General features: G+C 38.3%; 1 protein-coding gene across 1 annotated transcript in view; it reads right to left on the reverse strand.

Annotated features, from left to right (window-relative positions):
- STK24 (serine/threonine kinase 24) overlaps nucleotides 1–21,354 on the reverse strand; it is a 68,001-nt gene extending 46,647 nt beyond the window's left edge. Inside the window, exons 1-2 of the mRNA XM_050907664.1 lie at nucleotides 21,243–21,354; nucleotides 5,515–5,745 (exon numbers count right to left, since the gene is read on the reverse strand). Coding sequence (XP_050763621.1) covers nucleotides 5,515–5,745; nucleotides 21,243–21,284 — 273 coding nt within the window. The 5' untranslated portion in view covers nucleotides 21,285–21,354. The remainder of the gene's footprint in view (nucleotides 1–5,514; nucleotides 5,746–21,242) is intronic.
- Nucleotides 21,355–23,525: the final 2,171 nt, after the last annotated feature.

Genomic DNA, 23,525 nt, shown 5'->3' on the forward strand with positions numbered 1-23,525 from the left:
TTCTACTGAGCTCAGTTAATCAAACTTCATAGAAGTGGCATGGGTTTTTTCATGACGGTATATTGTGTCATTGACAAAATTTAACCTGAAGCTACTTTCTGTTTTCTTGCAGTCTACATAAACACCAGTTTGACTTACAGCAGTAGATATATTATATCCTAGACATGAAATAAAAACTCATACAGCTATAAAGACTAAAATGAAGATTATCAGCAGCTATCCTTTATGAACCTTACCAGCATCAGTTCTTCTTATAAACTGTTTGTTTGGGGGTTTTTTTAAGAATTCTTAAAATACTTTTAAAGAATGGGAAGTTGTCTGGGTAAAAGAAGGGGGGAAATAAACCAGAAGTCTGATTCTCATTGGGTCAAGAAGTTTAAACAGTTCAAAAGAGGGTATCTCAAAAGCTACAAAGTGTGCTAGAAAAATACATCGGAAGGATGAAGAAACATCAGCTTAGAGACAGTAATTTTTTTTAAATACATACTACAAGACTAGCTTAGTACCAGTGCAATATCACTTGTACCTAGTTACATTGGATGTTGAAACTACTTAGTGATCATTTGCTCTACCATTATGTTCATATATATAGAAGTCTAAGACAGGGAATTTAAAGACTTTTTAACGTATACGTAAACACATTGATCTCAGCTTTTGTCCATATACATACATTAACCTCAGCTTTGAGTGACATACATATACATATATGCAAAAAAGCCAAGATTCTTTATTCTTCATATGTATGTCATATGACATACATATATGAAAAAAAGCCAAGAAATTTTATTCTTCAACCATTTAAAGATAAAGACAAATTAATTTCCTCTTATATATTTCTAAATAATAATACAAGATCAAAGAAATACGAAAATGTTATGAAGTTATAATAAAGCAGTAATTGAAGTTATTAACAAAACTGAAGAAACATTATTAGAGAGTCTTCTGACTGTTGGAAATAAAACAGATTCCAAACAACTTGGCCTAAAAAGGACAAGAGAAACAACTTCAGAACCAAATCTAACTAAGCTTTTGAAAAATTGGTAAAGCAGAATAAGATGCAAAAAGCAGAACTGACATGCTCCTAGACAGAAAAACTTTTACAATAAGTAGCATAGCGATACTGTTAAAGAGTTACAGTATGGCAAAACTTAGAAGAGACAGCAAACAACTTCAGATAATTTTATAAGAAAAATAAAAACATAAAATAAATCTAACAAGAAACACAAAGAATCCCTGCTCCATTACAATGGAGGCAGTGGATGCTGTTACCTAAAATCTAAAGAAGTAAACAGATCCAGAGAAGTTTCATGAATTAATTTTATAAGGATCTAAAAAGAACTATAATTCTTCTATCCATGGAGCATTTAATCAGACCATAGATGGAAGAGATGAACCTTTCATTTGGAAGACAGCAAGGATAGATACAGTTCCCAGAGAAGAGAGAGATAACGGAGTCACTACCTATTTTGTTAAGCCTGCCTCATTAAGGAACATTGATACAGGTTTTTAAACACACCATGGCAGATAAGGAATGGCAATCCCTCTAGATATATGCACCCATATAAACCATGTTGCTGTGATATGCTTTAAGAGCAACGTTCTAGTTACTTACTATCTCCTACAGTAGACAAAAGCCCTTTGTCCCAATAGAGTGGGAACATGAAGACATCATATTTAAAAATGTGGCTTTAGAAAGGAGTATTTGCATTTCTGTTTTATATAAAGATAGGGTTTCTGACAAAAAGATGTTCCGCAAATTAATTTATATTCTGGATGACAATCTAAACTGGTACCCACTTCACTACTGCTTATGGCTCTATTTGAATGAACTCTGACCACAGCAATTACACACAAACCTCCAACAACAGACATACAGAACAAAGTCTAGACGGAATGGAAGACTTGCTCTATGCGAGCAAAAAGCTGCGTTTTATTTAAGATTCACTGTGTTAAAGTAGTAATACCTCACATGAACAGATATGGCTTAGTCTCTGGATATGAAAAAAAAATTGCTATAAAGCAAACACATTTCTGAAAAGACGAAGTTAGGATATAAAAAAAATTTTAGAGTAAGAAAATTTAACAAGGCTTTTGGGTATATCACCTTACTCTAAAAAGTAGCTAAAAATTAATTTTTTTTTAAAATGTAAATTTCTAGGACAAAGTAACTGTCATTAACTCATTAAATGACAATATGCATTTCAAGTTGTACTTCCACGTATATCACGCAGTAGACACCAAGAGCTTGACAAGCTGTTCTCACCAACATCATCTGAAGACAGAGGCCTCAGGCAAGTACAGCAGTATTATATAAGCCTTCTCAAATTTCAAGCAACAGGTCCCTTAACGCACTAGCATGTATAATCATGTAGCTTAATTGAAGCAGGTGTGGAATAACAGAGAATGAAGAACAATACAAGGATTTCTCAAAGACAGATGATTCAAGTGTTTTAAAAAAACAAAACAAAACAAACCAACCCCAAAACATTCTGGCTACCTAGAGAATCTTCAAAAATATAGAAGTCTTCATGGCAACGCCCATTAACCACCTTTGCTGAAAATACAGAATGCCTCTTAAAATCTGTCACATATTTTAAAGGATGTCGGAGCAGGTATTCTGCAATTACATAAACTTGTTCTAGAAAGGGACACGAAATATTAATCATCAGGTCTGCAGTGTCCCAAAGGAGAGACATTTTTCTTTTCCAGTATCTTGAAGCGTGCTGTAACAAAATAAATACCAAAAAGTTCTCATAAAAGATACTTACTCCTACTGAACAACTGACATGGGAGTACTTAGGAAAAAAGTTATTACATAATAGAAGATACCTCTTCAGCTCACAAAAGGATGTGCAAGAAACCTAGGGAAACAAAGACTGATCTAGAGCCAGAAGGAAAAAAATGAGAGAGATTGAAATTGTTATTGGAATTGCTGTTTGTCTGCCAAAAATAATTTATAGAAAATCAATTTAAGAGTTCTCTATAAACAGTACCTCTTTCTATTCAAGATCCACCAGACACATGGTCAGCAGGCATCACACTGCACAGGCTTTAGAGAATAATAATCACTGCAGTGGCTGGCAATATAACCTAAGATCCTATCATTTTCCCACTTGCTTACTTCAAAGAAGTTCATTCTGTGAGAAAACGTTAATATCTTTCTTGTAATTAGTGCTAAACTGTCCAATCACAGAAGAAATAATGTCTCCTAATCACTCAAGACGTGGAAAATTAATGTGTTAAACATTCTTGGTAATGGATTATCACACTGTCAGAAATAGAGTTAAAAGACGGTCAAACCCTTAGAACTACATATGGCAGTCCTGGCTTGCAAATACAACAAAGATCTGCAGCAAATAAACCTAGATTCCTAGCCAAGAATATTAACCAATTCATTTAAACATTAATATGGTCCTTTTTAAGTGTGTGTGTATATATATATGATGACACATTATTACTATTCAATAACCAGACCTAACTCTTACTTTAGAAAGCTAATATTACTGCAAAATGTTTCCTTTGCAAAGATTGTCACTTCAGCATCACGTAATAACCACCACATATTAATTAACAGTATAAAGAAATTAGTTTTTTGGTTTGAAGACCAAAAGTTCTATAGTATCAAGTGTCTTGCAAAACAACATACATTCACAAAGAACTGAAGTAATGAATAAACATGAGTAGCTGTACATTCTACTAGCTGTAGAAAGAGCTGTACTTTCCTCCAAAAGTAACAGTCATACATAGCCACTGTTAGTGCAGTATCTTAGAAAATTAACACAAGTTGGAAAATTCACAGGCTACTGCACTTGACAGAAGGGATTCAGAAGGTACAAGTGTTTGCAGAGGTTCCTCCTCACAACAATAAGCACAGATATCACTAATGACACTTCCATCCAGCCAAACCCATTCAGCCTACCAAGCCCTACAGTCTCCTCTCTACTTCAATTAGGAAAAGCAACAGTCGCCGTACTACCTTCACAAAATGTTGACATTCATTCAGTCCAAATGTGGACACTGGCTTCTCTTTTTCAGCCACATTGCTATTATACATTTTAAAAACTATTAAGTTGCATTCCTACCAAACTTCTAACTATTTTTCTTGTGTTCTATTTCACTTATCCTACAAGATCTTACTGTTCCTCCCCTAAAATGAACAGATTTGAAGCAGAGAGACAGTCTGGGAGAGAAATACCACTTTTGCCTTTTTGCCATACTTCACTTAACTACAAAACCTAGACTGAGAAGTTTCAAAAGTAGTAATAAAAGCCATGATGAAAAATTTATCCAATTTACTGTGCTCAATTATGTGCCTCCTGATGCTTCTGAGATCTAAACTATAGATAACTTTTAAGTCCAGTACTGGTGACAGGTTATCAGGTCTGAAATCATTCACAAAGCCTTCAGTGATAAGATGTCCAAGCAAACTGGTTCAGAGCACAAGAAAGAAAGGAAAAACTGTCTGTCCCTTCAGTAATACATTTCCTGGATTCAGAAGAAGTCCTTTTTTCCTTGGAAACTAATTGGCAATCTCAGAAATCCAGAGATAAAATGGGGTCCCCCTTTCAGAACCTTCATGTCTTGCTGATAAATAGAATCCTTCCACAAAAGCAAAAGCAGATTGAAAATTAATTTTAAAGTATTTTCTGCCTACTTGTAACTTCAAACCCTGTCAAGAGAGCAATCTCTTATCTAGATTGCCATCTCACTGTCATAAAAGAAAGAGCTATCCAGATGGGGACAAAGTCTGACCAAAGAAATAAAGTAGTACCAAAAGCTTCCAGATATTTTCACTACCTTATATAGGTAATAAAACACTATACCCATCCAATTAAAAAAATAAACAAAAACACCTCTATCTGGCACGCTTAAAACTGAACACTGAAATTAATTAATATGGCAAGGGGAGGGAAGGGAAACAGAATCAGAAGGCAGTTAATGGAAACCCCTTCCATTAGCTTCACTTATGGCTAATGTGCTGTTTGCTAATGTGCAAATAAATTAACTTTTAGATTTTAATTTTTAAACCACGCAGATCAAGGCTAGATTCAGTCTCCTTTGAAAAGCTACGTAAGCTCTGCCACTAATCAAACCTTGACAAAAACTTTCAAGCTTCGCAAAACAGCTGATACTACATTGTTTTTAATGTTCTGACAATTCAAATGCAGACTTAGGTTATATTTTCTTAATTTAAACAACAGTTAGAGTTACATTGTCCTAATATTAAGAGAATCTAAACATATGACTTAGAGCTTAACAAATTGATGTTATTTAAATTAATTTCTTTCTGTACAGAAATAGCAAAAGACACATGCATTTTTTTTTCTATTAAGTTCTGTCACATACTTCACAAAATGTAGTAACTCATTCTTTCTTTAGAATTGAAAGGACAAAAATATATTTTTCTTCAGGTGAGGTCTGATTGAAACCTTGCCAATGAAAACAGGCACGACTGGATAACTTGGAAAAGAATTAATTATCAAATCAAATCACCATCATGTGTGAGCATCTTACCTTTAAATAGGATCCATAATATTTAGTTACATATGGACTGTCACACTGACTCAGCACTGTGATTTCTTGTTGGATGTCTTCTATTTCATCTTCTGCTTCTTCTAGGTCAATAATTTTTATAGCAACCACTTTCTGAGTCCGATTGTCAATTCCTTTAAAAACTTCACCAAAAGAGCCCTTACCAATTTTCTCCAGTTTTGTAAACAGTTCTTCTGGATCTGCCTTCAGAGTCTGTTAAAAGTAAGAGAAAAGTTACTCAGTATTTGTAACATTAAAACGAAATGTGATATTTCTAAAGGCAAACACACACTTCAAATTCTACACATTCCTATTTATCCAGCTATTCTTTTCCTATGTCCATAATTAATATATTCTTCCTACATCCCTTATATGCACACACTGCAACATTTACGCTTCCCTGTATATAAAGTACAAATTTAACACTGTCCCTGTGACAGGGTTTTATCCTATCTGGCATCAGAAAATGCTGCTACCTCAATTTCTTTTTCTTTGCCAATAAACTGCACCCAGGCACCGAGAATGAAAGATCCTTACAAAGATTTGGTTTTTATTAAAACCAAAATAGATCAAATACCACTACCAACAAAAGTAAACCTTTTGTCTACCCTTTTCTCTTGAAATTGGTTCTTTCCCAGAACCCAGGGTCCTACTGTCTTGAATTTTTCACATCTCATCATCTTAAGGATTTTGTTCCCACTCTTCAGTGCACAGACTACTATTTCCTTTTGTTTGATGTGGCAAGCAATCCTCTTCAATTTTCTCCTACTAAGGATCACCTGCATGAACTGCCATGCTTCCTCCTTATCCCTGACCCCAAGGTTTTCTGGAGCAGGATTTATTTTTCTTTTTCTTCTTCTCTCAGTTGGGTAAACTCATTCACTCCTAAAAAGCATCCTGTTCTCAGCTATCTTGATTTGAACAGTCACATGAAAACTACAAGCGCTCACCTAAACATGCGCATGTAAGACCTAGACGGACCACTCTGCCATATTTGGTTTTTCTCCACTGTCAAGTATTCAGTTAGCTACTGCTGCTCTTAGACTTCACTTTCAGTGCACAGATGGTACGTTCCATTGTGTACCTTCTTAATCTAACAGCAAGGAGCATTTATAGCTAACAAAAATATACATAAATTACAGTTGAACTGGAAAAGTCATAGGTAGAGGGAATAGTCATGAAATGAAGAATAACAGGATAGGATTACTTGGAATCTTTCCCTTAAGAAATAAAACAAACACTTCAAAAGACTTGTTATTGTTCTTAAAAGGATGAGGTTCATGCTAACTAAGTGAAAATACATTGGTGATATAGAAAAAGGCTCATACAAAAAAAAAAAATCAGTAATGCCTAAATAAGCGTAAAACCACACAGTTTATACTTAGCCAAACTTTGTAGAAGCATAAAGAAGGGAATGAAAATTTCTAAGTTACCACTAACAAGCATTGAGCTAACATTTTCTCTTTAACAATGAAGTTTAGCTTATACAGCATCTCCCACCTATACTTCCGTCTATTTCTGCTCTTACATCTCAAAGGTTATGTAATTAACCCACGCAGCCTCGAGAGGAAGATAGTCTAGAAGATATTTTAGTTTGTCTGGAAGTATCTGAATTTCACAGCTGAATTAGGTGTTTTCAGGACCAGGTGCTGTGACTGACTGAGCCCCAAGATAATCCTACTCAATTCTTCGTGCAGTGTGTTTGTGGAGCAGTCTGGATTCTATCATCATGTGGGGCAAATTGTGAGTACACTACTACTTCTAATACTTTAAAGTAAGCTATGAGACATCACAGTTTTCAGATAATCATCCCAGGAACAGATCACTGGCGAGATCACTCAGAATAAAAAACATTCTTCTAAGTATACTGCAAGACTTCACCAGACCCAAGAAGTTCCCCCTGATTTACACCCTATTGATCCATCTTTCTAGCCAAAGTCAGTTTCAGGAAACAAACAGAAGGACACAGGGTTTTATCACCCTTTTGCCATTAAAAGGAACAGAGCAAGAGATCAAAGTCTCTTCCACCAAAAGAAGTTTGTTCCTCCTTTAATTTCAATGTAATAAGAATTACATGCTATTACATGCTATTAAATACTACATACATAATATGCTAATATATCTCCCACTTGGAAACCAGACCAGGTCACTTCATGTTTTCCAGTAAGTGTAGTTATCCTTTAGCTACACAGTAGCCCCTACCAACGCTTCCAGGGACATCATTTATAAGAGATCACAAAACTAGGAACCAAATCGTGCTGTCGTGGTTCTCCTCATGCCCAACAGAATGCACTTTTGTCAATATTCAAAACAGTCTTCTCTGAGAATTCTTCATGAATAAAAATAACCTTAACACTTGCATCAAATATTTTCCCATGTGGAAGACAATTATCAGTCTATGCTTTCATACATACTGTGTTAGAATTTGAGATGATGTGCTGTAGAGAGCTGTGCACACCTAATCCATCCACACAAGCCTTCTAGTTCCATTCACTAGCCACAAGAATCTAAGCATTACATTATTACAAAGGCATTTGGGTAAGTCGCAAACCAATCCCAGTCACAGCTGTCTAAAAAATTCCAGTGTTTCACCTCCAGACACTAAAAAGCCAGCACTACTCGAAGTCAAAGTGTACTGTAGTGGTTCATATGGAGAAAAATACAAGGGCTACCTGTATTTGTATACCTCAAAGCAGCTCTTTGAGATCTGTTGGTTGTATGTATTCACCCCCTATTGTCCCTTTTCCCCTCAAACTTCTATTATTATGGTATATTAAAGCCCATTACTTCATGACATCACAATCTTCAGAGACTTGCAGAACTCTCACATCTTCATTTTTACAGTGCCAGGCTCTTGGGATTCTGGTATTAGGCTGACAGTTTTTATAAAACAACAGCAAAAGAACATTTTCCCAGTCATTTTGTGTTCATAATTCCAGAAAAGCAGGGAAGGTAACTGTTCCTGGAAGTCCTGAGAAGCAGGGAAGAATTGTTCCCATTTGATTTTTTACAATCAAAATTTTGCAGCTGTTTTGAAATGTTAATTGTTCAATAACAGCTGGAATTAATAGAATTAAAATTATTATTAATAATAGTTCCTTCTCCAAGTTCTTTGTGAAATTACTAATTATGTCCTGGTTTCGGCTGGGATAGAGTTAATTTTCTTCTTAGTACCTGGTACAGTGCTGTGTTTTGGATTTAGTGGGAGAATGATGTTGATAACACTCTGATGTTTTAGTTGTTGCTAAGCAGCACATCTCTTAAGCCAAGGATTTTTCAGTTTCCCATGCTCTGCCAGCAAGCAGGTGTGCAAGAAGCTGGGAGGGAGCAGAGCTGGGGCAGCTGACCTGAACTAGCCAAAGGGGTATTCCATACCATGGAATGTCATGCCCAGTATATAAACAGGGGGGAGTTGGCCAGGAGGGGCGGATTGTGGCTCTGGCATCAGTCAGTGGGTGGTGAGCAATTGCATTGTGCATCACTTGTCTTTTCTTGGGTATTATTTCTTTTTTTTTTGTTATATTCCTTTTCATTACAATTATTATTATTATTAGTTAGTAGTGTATTTTAGTTTACTTTAGTTATTAAACTGTTCTTATCTCAACCCACGAGTTCTACCTTTTTTTTTTTTTACCCTCCTCCCCACCCCACTGGGAGGGGGGAGGTGGAAGCGGCTGCGTGGTGCTTAGCTGCTGACTGGGGTTAAACCATGACAAATTATTAAAAAAAAAAAAAAAAAAAAAAAAAAAAAACTTTTCCTTTCCAAATCAGAACTTTTGTAAACTCATTTTTTAGTTTTAAAATTTTAAAGTTGCCATTCCTGAATTTTGTTCTGAGCAACAGAAGGTAGTAGCTGTTTAAAAAAAAAAAAAAAAAACACAACAAAAACCCAAACCTCTCTTGCTCTGTAAAAAGGTCTGAATTTTCTTCTCAGAAGACCAGGTGTTTGAAGTGAGAGCCTTAAACCACCAGCAACCTGTGTTTTTGGAAAACTACCAGTTGGTCTCTCTTTAATGACCTGCTCTATTTCAAAAATGGAGAGATCAGGCCTCCAGATACATAATGAACTGCTTGAATTTGAAAGTACATGAGTGGCCAATCCCCATTCATTTTTCCAAGATCACATCTGGAAAGGATTCTCACCAAATTTATTTTTGTTTGTTTTTGTAAATACTTCTAACAGAGCCAATATAGACAAATAGCTTTATAAATACTCTCTCTATATGAGTGAATAGAGAAAATGTCTTCCATAGATTCTGTCACTACAGTTTTGCTGACTCTACTGTTTGCAAGCTTTCACTAAGCGTATAGCTCTTTCCTTCTAATATTAAAATAAAGGGAACCAATAAAAGAGCCTTCATGTAGCTGAGCACACCGAATATTGCTAGAAACCATAGAACAGCACCATCTGCTGCAAAAGGATACAGCTAATCACCTTGTTTGATAAGGAGCTAGATCTCTACCACTAAAACATTTCCTTCAAAGTGTGTCACAGAATACATATTGTGGCAAATCAAAAACAAATTCTGAAACATTTAGATCTAATGATTACAGAACTTTCAATTTCCATAACCACTTGAATTAGTTTGGTTTTTTGTTTTGAATAGTTTTTCCACACTTCTGAACACCAAATCACAACCATCCTGTCTCAGTCTCCAGCTTGTTTTGCCATGCAGAACAAAGTCCTTTACTTCTCACCATAAGCAGAGCCACCGTTCACCCAACAATTTGAGTAATCTCTCTGTACTTGTTCCACATTGGATTCATTACTTTTGTCCTTAATCAGCCAGAAAAACATACTGCACTTAAAACTAACTCTTCTCAGTACCTAACATCGCTGTTGCCCACTTCTACAGAATAAAGATAGTGCGATAAATTCTCAGATCCTATTTATTCAATTTGGCCTCATGGCTCAAACTCACCTGTGACCAACTAAACCCACTCACCTCTTCCTAATCCTCTGCATTACCAACTAACATGCTCCCAGCCTATTGCAAATGTTCTTTGTCATAACTCATGACACCTTGCACTTCGTGCTATTTTGTTCAGTAATTCAAATCCTCAAGGTTGTGTAGTTCTTCAGTAATGGCCTCTCAAGTGTAACGGGTGCCTTTAAATTTTGTACCATCAGCAAATTTTATCAGCACGCATTGCCTTTTTTTATGCTAAGGTCACTTTTCAGTCACCAACTGTCAAGAAGAATCCTGGAGAAACCAGCAGTATCATCCACTCTGACATCACCTCTCCAGTACTCTCCTCATAGCCAGGACTATACACGTCTTACAATGTATTTATTGTCATGAATCTCTAATTCTCATGTGCACTAACTGCCCCTATAGTAACAGAAAATGTTACTGAAATTCAAACTAGTTAGATCGAACTTTATCCATAATCATTCTGACCTAAGATATAGCTTTAACTGAGTCTTTCTGCATCTCATTCCAGTTCTTATTTCTAACCTCCTTTTATGAAGGGTTATTCACCCAGTTATTGTAGAAAAGGGTTAAAAAACTATTTTTCTCTTTAACTTATAAGAATTACAAGCCATCTCTGTATTGAAGTTCTCAAGCTTATTTGGGCAACTGATTTTACTTGCAGATCTCTAATTTCTCTATGCCTGCTCTTTTGAAATAGACAATCATCTTTCAACACCTTGTTTTTGTATACTTTTCATTTCACCAAATCAATTTCCAATTAGTCAGTCCAATCCTCATTCCCTATCAAGACTGAGCCCAAAATACCATCATCTGAAGAGGTTCAGAGATTTCTGGTGAAAATAAAATACCACATGGTGAACTGACTTGTGATCGTTGGTGATTACTGCTGTCTGCTACCACACTTGGAGATAAAAAGAATGTTTTGAACCTTGTTCACATGCACGCAGATAAACCTGGATACACACCACTGTAATAGGATGTTGCAGACAGTGAGCCCTACAAAATCATTAAGGACTGGAGAACTAATGGAAGAAAAAAAAAATATCCCTCAATCCATGCTTTGAGCAGGAGGTGGACTAGATGTGCTCCAGAGGTCCCTTCCCATCTCAGCTATTCTGTGATACACTGTTTCTATCACACCAAGAATTATTTTTACTGCTAAATTTACTGCACAAATACATGAATTTCTTTCAAAAAGAGACAGCATTGCTGCACATCATGTCTTTATTTTAAATCAATTTCTGTAAAGACCAGAGAACAGAAATCTAGCAGACAAGTTCATACAGGCAATTTTCTCAAGTAACCAGAGAACTTCAAGCCTAAAAGCCAGTCAAAGTAAACAGCTGGTACATTTGATGTCATCCTTCTTCACACAGCTCTTCCTTTCAGAAGCAGCACTGCAAAGGTTTGCCTGTATCATCACTTGCAATCTTTCAAAAACCATCTAAAGCCTATTCACCTCAACACAGACCAGTATCAAGCAGCTTTCATTTTTACTTTTACCCCTACAGAGCTAGCTGCACAAGTGGCAGCAGTGGACATATATTGTAAATTTGGTTAAAACACAAATCCAAACCATGCAGCCCTCCCACAAGCCTGGGCTATCAAAGCTGGCGGCAAGGGGTGGGGGCAGAATAAACAAACCAAAAAAACCAAACCCACAACAAAAAAAAAAAATCTCTGCAAAACACCCATACAAGATAGTTTCACATCAAGAAAAACTACTTCCAGGAACAAGAAGCCTCAAATTTTGCTACCCAACATTTTACCTTTCTCTGAAGCTCACAAGTTTTTGCTTTTAACTATATATATATATATATATACAGCATATATGAATAACTGATACAATATGCAAGATTATTTCCTTCAGTTGGTGGGAAACTTAAATAAAACAGAGGCAGTATGCAGAAAATAAATTGCTCAATTTTACTGCATTGCATCAAGCCCTACCTGTTTTTTCAAAGAGCAGCTAACTAACCTAAAAAGACAAAATATATTAAAGTATTTGGATTTATAGTCTGGGACTTTTATCTAGACAAGAAAAAAAAAAAAAGAAATTTTTAAGAAGCCTTAAAATTTGAACCAAAGGGAGCTATCTCTCAGTTTCATCTATCGATAATAAAGTAAAATCAGCTGAACAAGGATAGCCACTTTATAATTATCATTAACAGCAACAACTGATTTTTATTTTCTTTTTAGAAGACTAATCAGCAAAACATTTAATGAAAGCTACAAAGACTAGAATGAAAGTGTTCATCTGTACTAACTAGGTATAAAACTAAGATTCAGCTGTTTCACTAAGAATTTGTCAATGATCAAAAAGAACACGTGATTGTTCTTTTCTTTTATTCTTCAAACATATGCATTCCACATTTCTCATTTTCCATCTCCAATACTATAATTATTCAATTCAGACACACACTACCATAAGGAAATTGCTTTTTTCTGGGAAAAAAAATGCCAACAGTTGGAAGAATTAGCAATACATTAACTATCATAAAAAGGAACAACTACCATAAATTCTGCCATGAAACTTCAGTGGGTCGTAATGGGGGCAGGGGGAAGCAAAGAATAAAACTGTAAAACCTTGCATCTCTCAAACACTTTAGATATCACAAACAGATGAGGATAAAAACATACAGCATGCATCACAATGGCCTTACTAATACTCACATTTGTCACACAGTTCAACTCCCTTGCTCTGATTTCTAACTAGATTGTAACAGGTTTTAAGCATGTTTCCAAGGGGAATAAAAGAGTTGCCTAAAGTTAGCCTATCATAGAAGTATTCCTCAGCCATTGTATAATCCTCTTTCCACTTACTTTCAAGGAAGATGCACTTATCTGAGATTCAGAATACAAAACATTCAGTTCTTTATCAAAAACATGGATATCCAAAGCATGCTTCCAAATTCCCAGTGAACTAATGTCATTTTCTGAGTGCAATGTCCCCTGCACAAATCACACTGTAATTTTTATGATTTTTTCATTCAGATTCTCATTCAGAAAGCTGCTTAGTGTACAACATTAAGAGTTTAATACCAAAATTAATAGTTACCTAACCATAGCCTGCTTTTTACAAGCATTCAGAAAGAATAAATTCCAATTAAATATGCTGAATTTCTGAATAGTTTCTCAGGCTCTTTTTTTTTTTTTAATATAACATCACTAAAAACTTTCATAACCTGTAACTGACTTCCTCCTTTCCATCCATTACACTTTTAAAACATAAATCACTGCAACTGAAAAATCTCTCCATGCCTTGAGCACACAATGAAATCAACAAACAAGTATCATCAGTAGACATAGCACAGCAGTGAAACCCAAAATGTATTTTAGACACCAAGAGAAAGACAGCTAAGGAAACGAGTCCCAAACACTAGTTTTAGAACAATGTCTCTCACTTGTTTCCACTTACTAAAAAGATCAAACACAGTAAAAATCACTCTTAATTAGCTAAGCTATTGGGGGGGGGGGGGGGGGGAAGTAGTTGCTCTTTGTGGAAATTCCCACCATTAATACAAATGGCTGAATAAATAATACTAATAGAGGCATTTAGAAATTTATGTTGCATTAATACTAATTGAGGAAAAGAAGAAAAAGAATGAGTTTTAGGATCTACAGCAATCTCATAATTTGAGGGGAGACTCTTCTTGGACCCATTCTATCAACTGACAAGAAAATCCAAATGTATGTCTCTTAAGAAGCTAACAGTGCAACTAAAAATAGAATAGCTGAGTACAAGCGTTCCCAAAATATTCCTGTTTCAAGCCTCACTTTCTATAGAGTTACGCTGTAGAAGGCTCTTAGTTCTATACTAATGTGGAATCAATACATGGAACAGCCTGTTGCTTGTGCAAACTAAACGTTTATTACTCTCAGATCTGTTCTTGTCCACCAAAAGGGAACAATTCTGTGCATAGATACTTCCAATAAACAAAGTATTTATTGGCTTATGAAAGCAATTTCACTAAAAAAGACTGTCTATTCAATACACCTCTACAAAAGTAAACTACATTTATCTGATTTTGGAACTACACATCCTGAACATATCCAGGAGTTTGGTTTCAGGTGATATACTAAAGCATAAAACAAGCTTGGGAAAACAAACAAACAGATTTTACTGTTATCAACTAACTTGTGAAAGCCATCATCACCTTGTACTGATCATGGCTCAAGACTCAATTAGGCATACAACCCAAACACATCAGCTTAAGTGAGTTAGCAATTTTGTCAAAATGAAGTTGCTACATTCACAGTCAAGCTTCTCTGTACCAAAAAAATCGGAATATGGACGCTGAAGACCACCATAAAAACAACTTTTTCCTACAGGGAAAGGGAGATCATTTTAATGATGGGTTAGGAAATCCAAGATTAAAATTGTTCTGGGACTGTTCTCATGTAGTATACAGCCATTTTATTATCTTTATGTCTTCTTCTCATAAAACTAAATATTCTTTTATAGAATTTCTCCCTCTACATGTCAAATTCAGTACATTGAAGTGATGCTTCCTAATGTATCGTTTCTGTTATTAACTGTCAGGTGCATACATATACGTGGAAATTTATCCCAGATTAACAGATGTATATGGACAAACTCAAAGTCCTCAATTTAAAGAGTTTACAAGTAAAAGACGTTTTGATTATATAGCTGCATCCACACACATGATTACTTTTAGCCACACACAACATTAAATAGTGCTCCACCAACGCAGGCAGGTGTATCATCACAAAAGCAATAGCAAGGTCAAATTATTCTAGGATGCAGTTTTTTATATTTGATGCCTTGCAGGCTTTGTTCATCAGTGTTTGGTACATCCCCCCACCACCACTGCAAGAAAGGGAGCATAAAAAGAATTTAAGAAAAATTTTTAAATGTAGCCAAGATACATATATCCATTTCCTATCTGAGAAACACAAAAGATGCCACTACGTAAAAGTTGACATCAAAGTCTTGCACACCACTCATAACACAAGCCCCAATATTTAAATGTATTCACTACATCAGTAATCTTTTGTCTCTCTGGGGAACAAAGATGTCTGTTGACTAAAAGGGCACCTTACTCAAACATGAAACTGGTACATGAAACTTGCCATGACATACGACTAGCTTGAGTGGTCTGTAAGGGTACCTGAAAGATACAGTTGCCATAAGCAGTATCTATTTACCTGTTCTGGAAGGCCACTGACGGAAGTATGTTCTTCCTGTTTAGAGACTGTTGACACTAATGGCAAGACAACAGTTAAGACAGAAAGGTGAATGCTGACATTAGTCACTCAGTAACTGACAACCAACAATCCTGGATGTGACTGATAGCCAAAACCAGATTTTGTAAGCTCAGCCTTTGGAAAATAGAGTACCTTTCCTTACCTCCTCTACCTCTATATAAACTTCCCACCTTACCTCTATATAAACATTTAAAATTAAATAGAATTCTAGAAAGCATGTCTAAAGAGCATAGCTCCAAAACCACAGAAGGGCTGAAACAATGGTAACACAGGGATTCACAAAAAATAAGGATTCGCTATTGTCAATCCTTATTCCAAAAAGCTGTCCTAATAAATCCTTCAGCTATTCATGAAGTGATGAAGTTAACCCAAAAAACTTACAGACTGAGTACCTCAAACTGTTCCCAAAGACAGAGCAGTCTATACATTATAGTTAATTACCAGTTATTTTCCACCTAATAGAGAAGTACCTGCAAAGGCCACAGAAAGAAAGAACAAAGAAGCTTAAAGCATGAGAAAACAGAACTGCAGTCATTTTAACTGTACAGTCCGAGTTAACAGCACCAAGATTTAATAACATTATCCAAATTGAAGTTTCCCCCCCCAACAATGACTTCCTAGGAAGTTAGGTAAAGCACAACACCAAGAAATCACCCACAGTAGCATGTCCAAAGGAAACCAACTCCAACTCCTCCACATGTGCTTAATAGCAAGATTTTGGGGGTGTTTGAGGGAAAAAGCTTAGTATCCACATATTCACTAGAAGTTGCTACACATGACTTCCCAGTATCAATGGTTCCACTGTTGATAAGAGTTAACTTCTCTAAAACAACTCAATACATCTATTGCATAGCCCTGACACAGCCTTTGACCTACAGAGCGAGAAGATGTTGACTTTGTTTTCACAAATTAAAACTCTTCTGTCCTTGTACCCAAGGACTGAGCTTGTAGTATGCCACAGAATCATGACATCTATCCCCAGGATATTTTAAAACAGATTAGCCATGATCGTAATGGTTCAAAGATCTGTGAAATAATGAAGTGCTGTAAGTTACTTCAAAGTATTTATCAAACTATAACTTAAACAGTAACTGTGAGCACAAACTTTCAAAAAAATTCAAATTGGGGAAAATTAATCTTCTACACAGAAGCTGCAAACGGAAGGCAGCAGAGGCTACTTGGCCTTTCCAGTGCCTTTGATTTAGCAACGTAATGTTTTGCAATTACCAAAAACAGAGCTCACACATGACGTAGTTACAACAGCTTATTGTAAAAGGAGAATGAGTTATAATAGGGAAGACAGTATATATATATATATATATATATATAGCATCTAAGAACAAAAGAACAGCCATGCTGGATCAGAACAAAGGATCCTCTAGGCCAGAACAGCAGTCAAAAGTGAACATCTTGGGAACAGTGCAAGAACAGACAAGTAAATAGCAGTATTTCCCAAAACACTCTTCCAGTCTCCAGCAAATTGACAGTTCAGATGCTTTCTGAGCCTGAAATGATGCCTTTATACTTAACAACCTTTCTTTTCTGTTCATTTGTCAAGTTGCCACTTAAATTTAGTTAAACTTTTAACATTTCTTGAAGCAAGACAGTGTCAATGTTTATTTACGTTTTGGATGAAGAACCTATAACTCTTGTACTGAAAATAACAATGAAGAATGAATAAAAATACCTTGCTGCATAAACATTGTTATTGTTACCAACAAGCTGAAAGGGAGGAAGATAAAGAAAGGTTTTTATTACATAGAAGAGGCTTTGGCTTAAAGATGATGGAATTTTAAAAGCACCTTAGGAATTTTATGAAGCTGACATACGGGCACACCTAAAAATACAAATAAATCTTCTCAGAAAATTATTTTTCTGGGGAGAAAGAAAAAAAAAAAGGTTCAGGGCATTTAGAGGAGGGTGGGGTTGGTTTTTTTGGTTGTTTTTTCCCCCCTTTAGGAGACTGAAACAGGATAAAGAAGGTGACAATAATTATTTCTAATCAGTAACTCTGCAGTCCATCAGTATCAGTGTTCATTATGCCACAGAAGTGTATTTGAAACTCTTATTCACCTGAAACTTTTAATTACTTCTACTATGGAAGCACCTAGAATTACAACTAGAAGTCATACCTAGATCCATTCTAACTGTGGCACTGTACTGCCTGAACACAGCTAACTCCAAAAAGGCAAACCACCTGTGGGCTTTTCTCACTTCTCTGGGATCCAAAGCTGACGGAGCCATTTATCTTTCCTCAGAAGGAGTTTAAAGTATTCTTATTGTTGTTACCATAATATAAGGCTCATTTTAAAGCTGGTTAATAAAATCTGTTCTACACAGTTATTTTACACAGATAGAAGTACGCAGAAAAGCTGGGGTAAAAAACTGCTTTTCTGGTTCTCCAACTTCAGAAACAAAGAGAAATACAAGCAAACCATATGCAACTTAACCCCAAAACTTTTTAAGTGGGGAAAGAGAGGAGAAAGACATTTAATCACTATTCAATTTAGCATTTTATTGTTAAAGATTACCTTAAAACTGGCTGCTGCCACATATCCAACAGCTTAATGTACTGCAGTACTGTGTTCTGCAGCTTCCTCCCCTAAGATTTTCTCTGCCAGCCTGTGTTTCCTGAGCTTTTTGGACCAACACACGCCTAACACTCTTCAAAATACATTATGGTTCACCAAGTACCCTTACCATAAATTTATAAACATGGTACTTTAGCTTCCATAAAGAAGCTATAGAAGCTTACCACAGCCTTGAAATGCAGGCCAGTCTGAAAATCAAGGTCATATACACTTATTCTGAGCCAGCCTTGCAGAAATCTCATGCATTACAGACAAACAAGCATTCTCCCCAGGCCACCTCTATAAAGCATAAAGAAGGAAGACAACATATTCTCAGTTTAGTAATGATGCACCTTCATGCCACACACTCAAACTCATATCTACACAAAGCCCTTAAACCAAGGGCAGCATAAACTTTGAGTCCAAACTTATTTGCATGCGTAGAAATTTAGGTCAAAACCCAGCTCTGTTTTTATTCAGGTTACAACATGCCCACTTTGCAGCAGACAGTGAATCTTAGGTTTTGACAACCTTCCAGCACCATCCTACATTTCCTCCACAGTTTTTCATTCCTTTGGCTCACTCTCTACCCACTCACTTTTTATGCATCACTCTTCAAACATCGATCAGATATGTTGTTCAGAGAGAAATACATTAATCCTTCATTCCTCTGCTCTATTTACACACTACTCTGCTCATGCCAAGCAGCATTAATAAAGTGTTGTCCCTGCATGTGATTTTTTGGGGGTCATAAAGTTACTCTTGTTCACACTGGGATACTGATTGCTCTCTTGTATAAGTACAGCAAAGAATGTAGGAGAAAGCTGCATAACTTGTTACTGACACTGCTTACACCGTTTGTTGCAGAAGCTGGTAGGTGGGGAGGAGGGATCACACTACAGAAAAAGAAAAGATAGTCCCGTGATTTAGGCAATTTAATTATAACCCAGAGAACTAAGCTCTATTCCTCTCTCTTCTACATAAGAAGTCCCAAACCATAACCTTTGTCTTATTTCAGTAGATGTCACACACTGTATGTACCTTACTCTTTGAATATTTATCTGCAAGTAAAATCAAAAAGAATTGTATACAGAAAACAGACCACTATAAAATTGCTATATACTCTCACAGAATGGAAATGGATATAGACATCTTGAACTGGGTACAGAAAATTAGCAAGTAGTATTCACATTGCTGGCAGACTTTATGCCTCTACCTATCAGCAGGTCTTTACTTTGGTGTTTTGTTTTGGGTTGTTGTTTTGTTTTTTTTTTTTTTTTTTTTTTACACTGTCAAAGTTCACACTTGATAAACTCTTATAATAATACAATAAAAATTCATGAGAAAAATAACACTGTCCTGAATAAAAAGAGATTTGAAGTAAACTCCCAAACTATGTGGACTAACAAAAACCCTGAATATCTACCCATTTAGTACAGCTAACAGTATCACAAACTAAATAACAAATCAAGTCAATAAAAAACTCAGGTCCTTAGAGACATCACGCAGTGACACACATAAGCAGTACATGCATATTGCTGGAATAATCTTCATTCTCTCACTTCTGAGCAGCTACAGATATGACTTTTTAATTCTAAAATATTACAGATTCTGTTTCAAAGTAAGTAGATTGTCATCTTGTTTCTAACATGTTTCAAAAGGATAAAAAAATGCAGCATTAATGTAGCCCTAGCCAAAGCAAGAAACCCTTATTTCTCTGTCTCTGGCAGTCAGCAAACCACTCATATTTGGAAGCTGAACTTGAACACTCAACAGCTGTACCTACAGAGTAATAAATTAATCAGTTCAGAGTGAGGGCCTACGTACTCTACTTGGCACCCAGTACTATGCCTGAGCATATAATTCATGTTATGCCTAAGCATGTAACATTTTAAATTCAAATCCTCAGGTTATGCAAAGAAAAAAGATTCATGACTTAAGAATCTTGACTCATGGAAAAACAAACCAGAGTAAATCAATACTTAAACCAAATGAAGCACAAAAACTTTCAATCCAGGAGATAAATTGAGAAAAACTCCACGTGCCATTCATAAGTTTTTCTTTTGGAGGGTGGGGCAGGGAAGTTTCTAATAAGATGCGGGAAACATTAGAATAACAACACACAGATACCAATGACCTTTATGTTTTTCTGGCAGTACTTTCTTTCCATTTGGACTAAGAAAAACAGGGGGGGAAAAGCCAGCTCAGTCACCAGAAAACCACACCAGTTATTTCAAAAATATAGTTACAACACAAAACCAGCAAATCCCATCGTATAACAGCAGCAGCTAACCAACTCTTAGGAGCCAAACACAATCCCCGAACACCCACCTCAGACAGCACTCCCACTAGCCAGCACCACAGAAATGGGCACTGCAGCATGCGCTGAAGGTCAACATCTTCAGGCCCTGTTTTTACGTATGCTTCCCCTAATCACGTCAAAGTAACGGGACCGAAAATCGCCCATCAAGACACGCTTCGCTTCATGAATTAAAACACCGAGGAGAACTACTGGACGGGGGGAGGGGGAGACAAACCACGCACCCCTCCGCTCCGCACACTTGCAGCAGAACAGAAGCTCCTGAGGAAGGAGAGAGGGAGGGATTCACCAGGCGGAGGGACCTCGTTAGGCATTACGCGAAGTGGTGACAGCACGTTTCGTTTCCACGGGTTACGAGATCCCGCTCCTTCCCCCCCCCCCCAGCCCAGCCCCCGGGGCCGAGTCAGGGCGAAGAGGCGCTTCTCCCCTCGCCCTGTCCCTCCACCCCAGGGAACCCCCTTACCGACACGCACCGCGCCCCTTCGCACCGTTCCCCGCCATCCCCACTCACGGGGAGACGTGGCGAGGGCCCATCCCTCGCTCCCCCCCGGCCCTGCCCGCCGCCGGGGGTGCGTGTCCGTGCCTGCCCTTGGGGCTCGCCCCTCCCGCCGCCCGGGGCGGCGCGGGGGAGGGGGGGAAGCGGTTGGTCCTCACCTGCATCCCCGGCAGGCCCGTCTGCACGGGGGAGTGAGCCATGGCGGCGGCAGCGGCGGCAGGGAGGTGGGGGGGGAGGGAGCCGGGTCTCCTCAGGCGGCTCCAGGGAACAGGGTTTAGCTCATCTCCACATTCTCTCTCACACACACAGTCGTCGTCGTCGTCGTCCTCCTCCTCCTGCTCCTCGCCCTTCCCCCGAGCGAGCAGCGCCTGTGCGCCGGCAGTGCGAAAGGGGCCGTCCCAAGCTCGGGCTCTTCAGGCCCCCGTCACGGATGCAACGGCGGCCTTCTCATCCCTCCTCCTCTTCCTCCTCCTCCTCCCCTGGCCGCGCGCGCAGGGCGGCCGTTACTGGTGCGGTCGCGCGGGGCCCTGCCGGCGACACGATGACAAACCTGACGGGGGAGGCGGGGCGGGCGCGCGCTGCCGTTGCCGCCCCGCCTCTCCTACCCGGCTACCTGCACGCGCTGCCCCGCCCGGTTCCCGTCGTCGTCGTCGTCCCCCGTCCCCCCGCCCGCCGCCATCGGCTAACGGCCGGCGGGGAGGGGGCGAGGGGAGCGGGGAGACGAGAGGTCCCGAGCGCCGCCCCGCCATACGTACCGCGGGGTACGGAGACCCGGCGGCCCGGGCCTGAGTCTCCTGATCGCGTCTGGCCGTGCCGGCTCCCGGGCGCCGGGCTTGCATCGTCCTCGGGGCGGGAGGCGGCGGGGCCCGCACCGGGACCGGGGCCGCGGCCTTGTGGGTTTTGTTGGGTTTCGTCCTTCGCCTTTTCGGTGGAGACCGCCCACAACTAAAGACCTGCTTCTCCTCTCCCGCAGCCTGAGTGAAGAGCGACCTCCCGGCTGCCGGTGAGGCGGAACAGGTGAAGCAAGGCGGGCATCAGGCTCGGAGGCTGCTCGCTTAAAATAAGGAAACCGGGGTGAGGCGACAGATCAAGACGGCAGAAACCCTAGACATTTTTTGGTATGTCGTTTTCCTGCCTCCCCTTCACTTGGACGCTTTGAGAAAGGTCACAGTAATGCTATCGCTCTGCTGAGGTATATGGTTGCAGGAAGCACTTGACTTCGTGTCAGAAGTTGCAACAGCAGTAAACCAAAATGACGGTCGTGTTTTTACAATACTTCCTAAATGGAAGAAGAGTGGGTCAGCAGTCAGGTCTCCCCCACCCAAGAGAAACCCTGGACACATGCAAAACCCTTAAGAACTTGACGATGTTACATCCCCGTATTTGGCCCATTTAAGCTGAGATTCAAGAGCTCCATCACGCAATTTCCAATGGACTGTGGAATGCCTTAAGATTCTCTCCTTTTTGTTCCCCGCAAAAAGCTAAGTACTTTCATGAGTGTTAAAATTATTGAAACCTGTCAGCCAGTGGGTCTGGGATCCACAGGACAGTGGTTCACTGTCTTTGCAACTGAATTAAAGAAAGAGGTGAGCATCCACCGCAGCATAAATTACTTCTCAGTAGGTAATTCCCTAGAGAGTTTGCACAAATCTCTTAACTGCAGGAAACACTTGAAAATATAAAATGGTCTTATTGATACGTGGTTAGAACTTCCACTGAAGTTTTTCCTATAGTTATGATATTCTTTGTCGTCCAATATGGGCTGAGCTAGTGCTACACGATCTTGTTTTCCTGAAACTTGTAGAAACATAAATGTCTCTAAGATTTCTACCCCTCAGTCAAACTTGAATTAGCTAACAGCCTTATACAAGCAGGTATGTGGACATACACACGTAGACACACATCCATTGTTTCCCTGAGAAATTAGACTAAATATACCAGCTCTTGAGTACAGTGAAACATGAAAAGGATGATGGATAGAAATTGTCTAGAAAATTGAACTACTGGAATTCTTTTATTGGGTGTTGGTGAAGGAGTTACCAGTTTCCTTAATGCTGGAATGGAGTTTAAATTATGGGGTTTTTAACTTCAGGAAATATGAAAATGTTTCTACTGTTTACTGGTATGTAATTTTCTAAAAGACAAGCAAAAGCTTTCATTTGAGTTTTACCTCAATCAAAAATCAGATTAAATAACAGCCACAAGAATCGGTATCAAAACTTTCTATTTAGGTTGTTTTCTAAAGCATTTTTACAATCTTCTTTCTAAAAAAAAGTAGAGCTTTAGTATCTCCATGGTTGCTCCACTGTTTACAGTAAATTTTTTTAGCTTGCTAGGAAGAAAGTCAATGGGCTACAAGTGAACCTTTTCCTTTGTCCCATGAATACCATGGAGCTTTCGCTACCTCACATAATATTAAAAATCCTCATTGAGAAAATGTC

The sequence above is a fragment of the Gymnogyps californianus genome, chromosome 1 (assembly GCF_018139145.2).
Source record: "Gymnogyps californianus isolate 813 chromosome 1, ASM1813914v2, whole genome shotgun sequence".
NCBI lineage: Eukaryota > Metazoa > Chordata > Aves > Accipitriformes > Cathartidae > Gymnogyps > Gymnogyps californianus.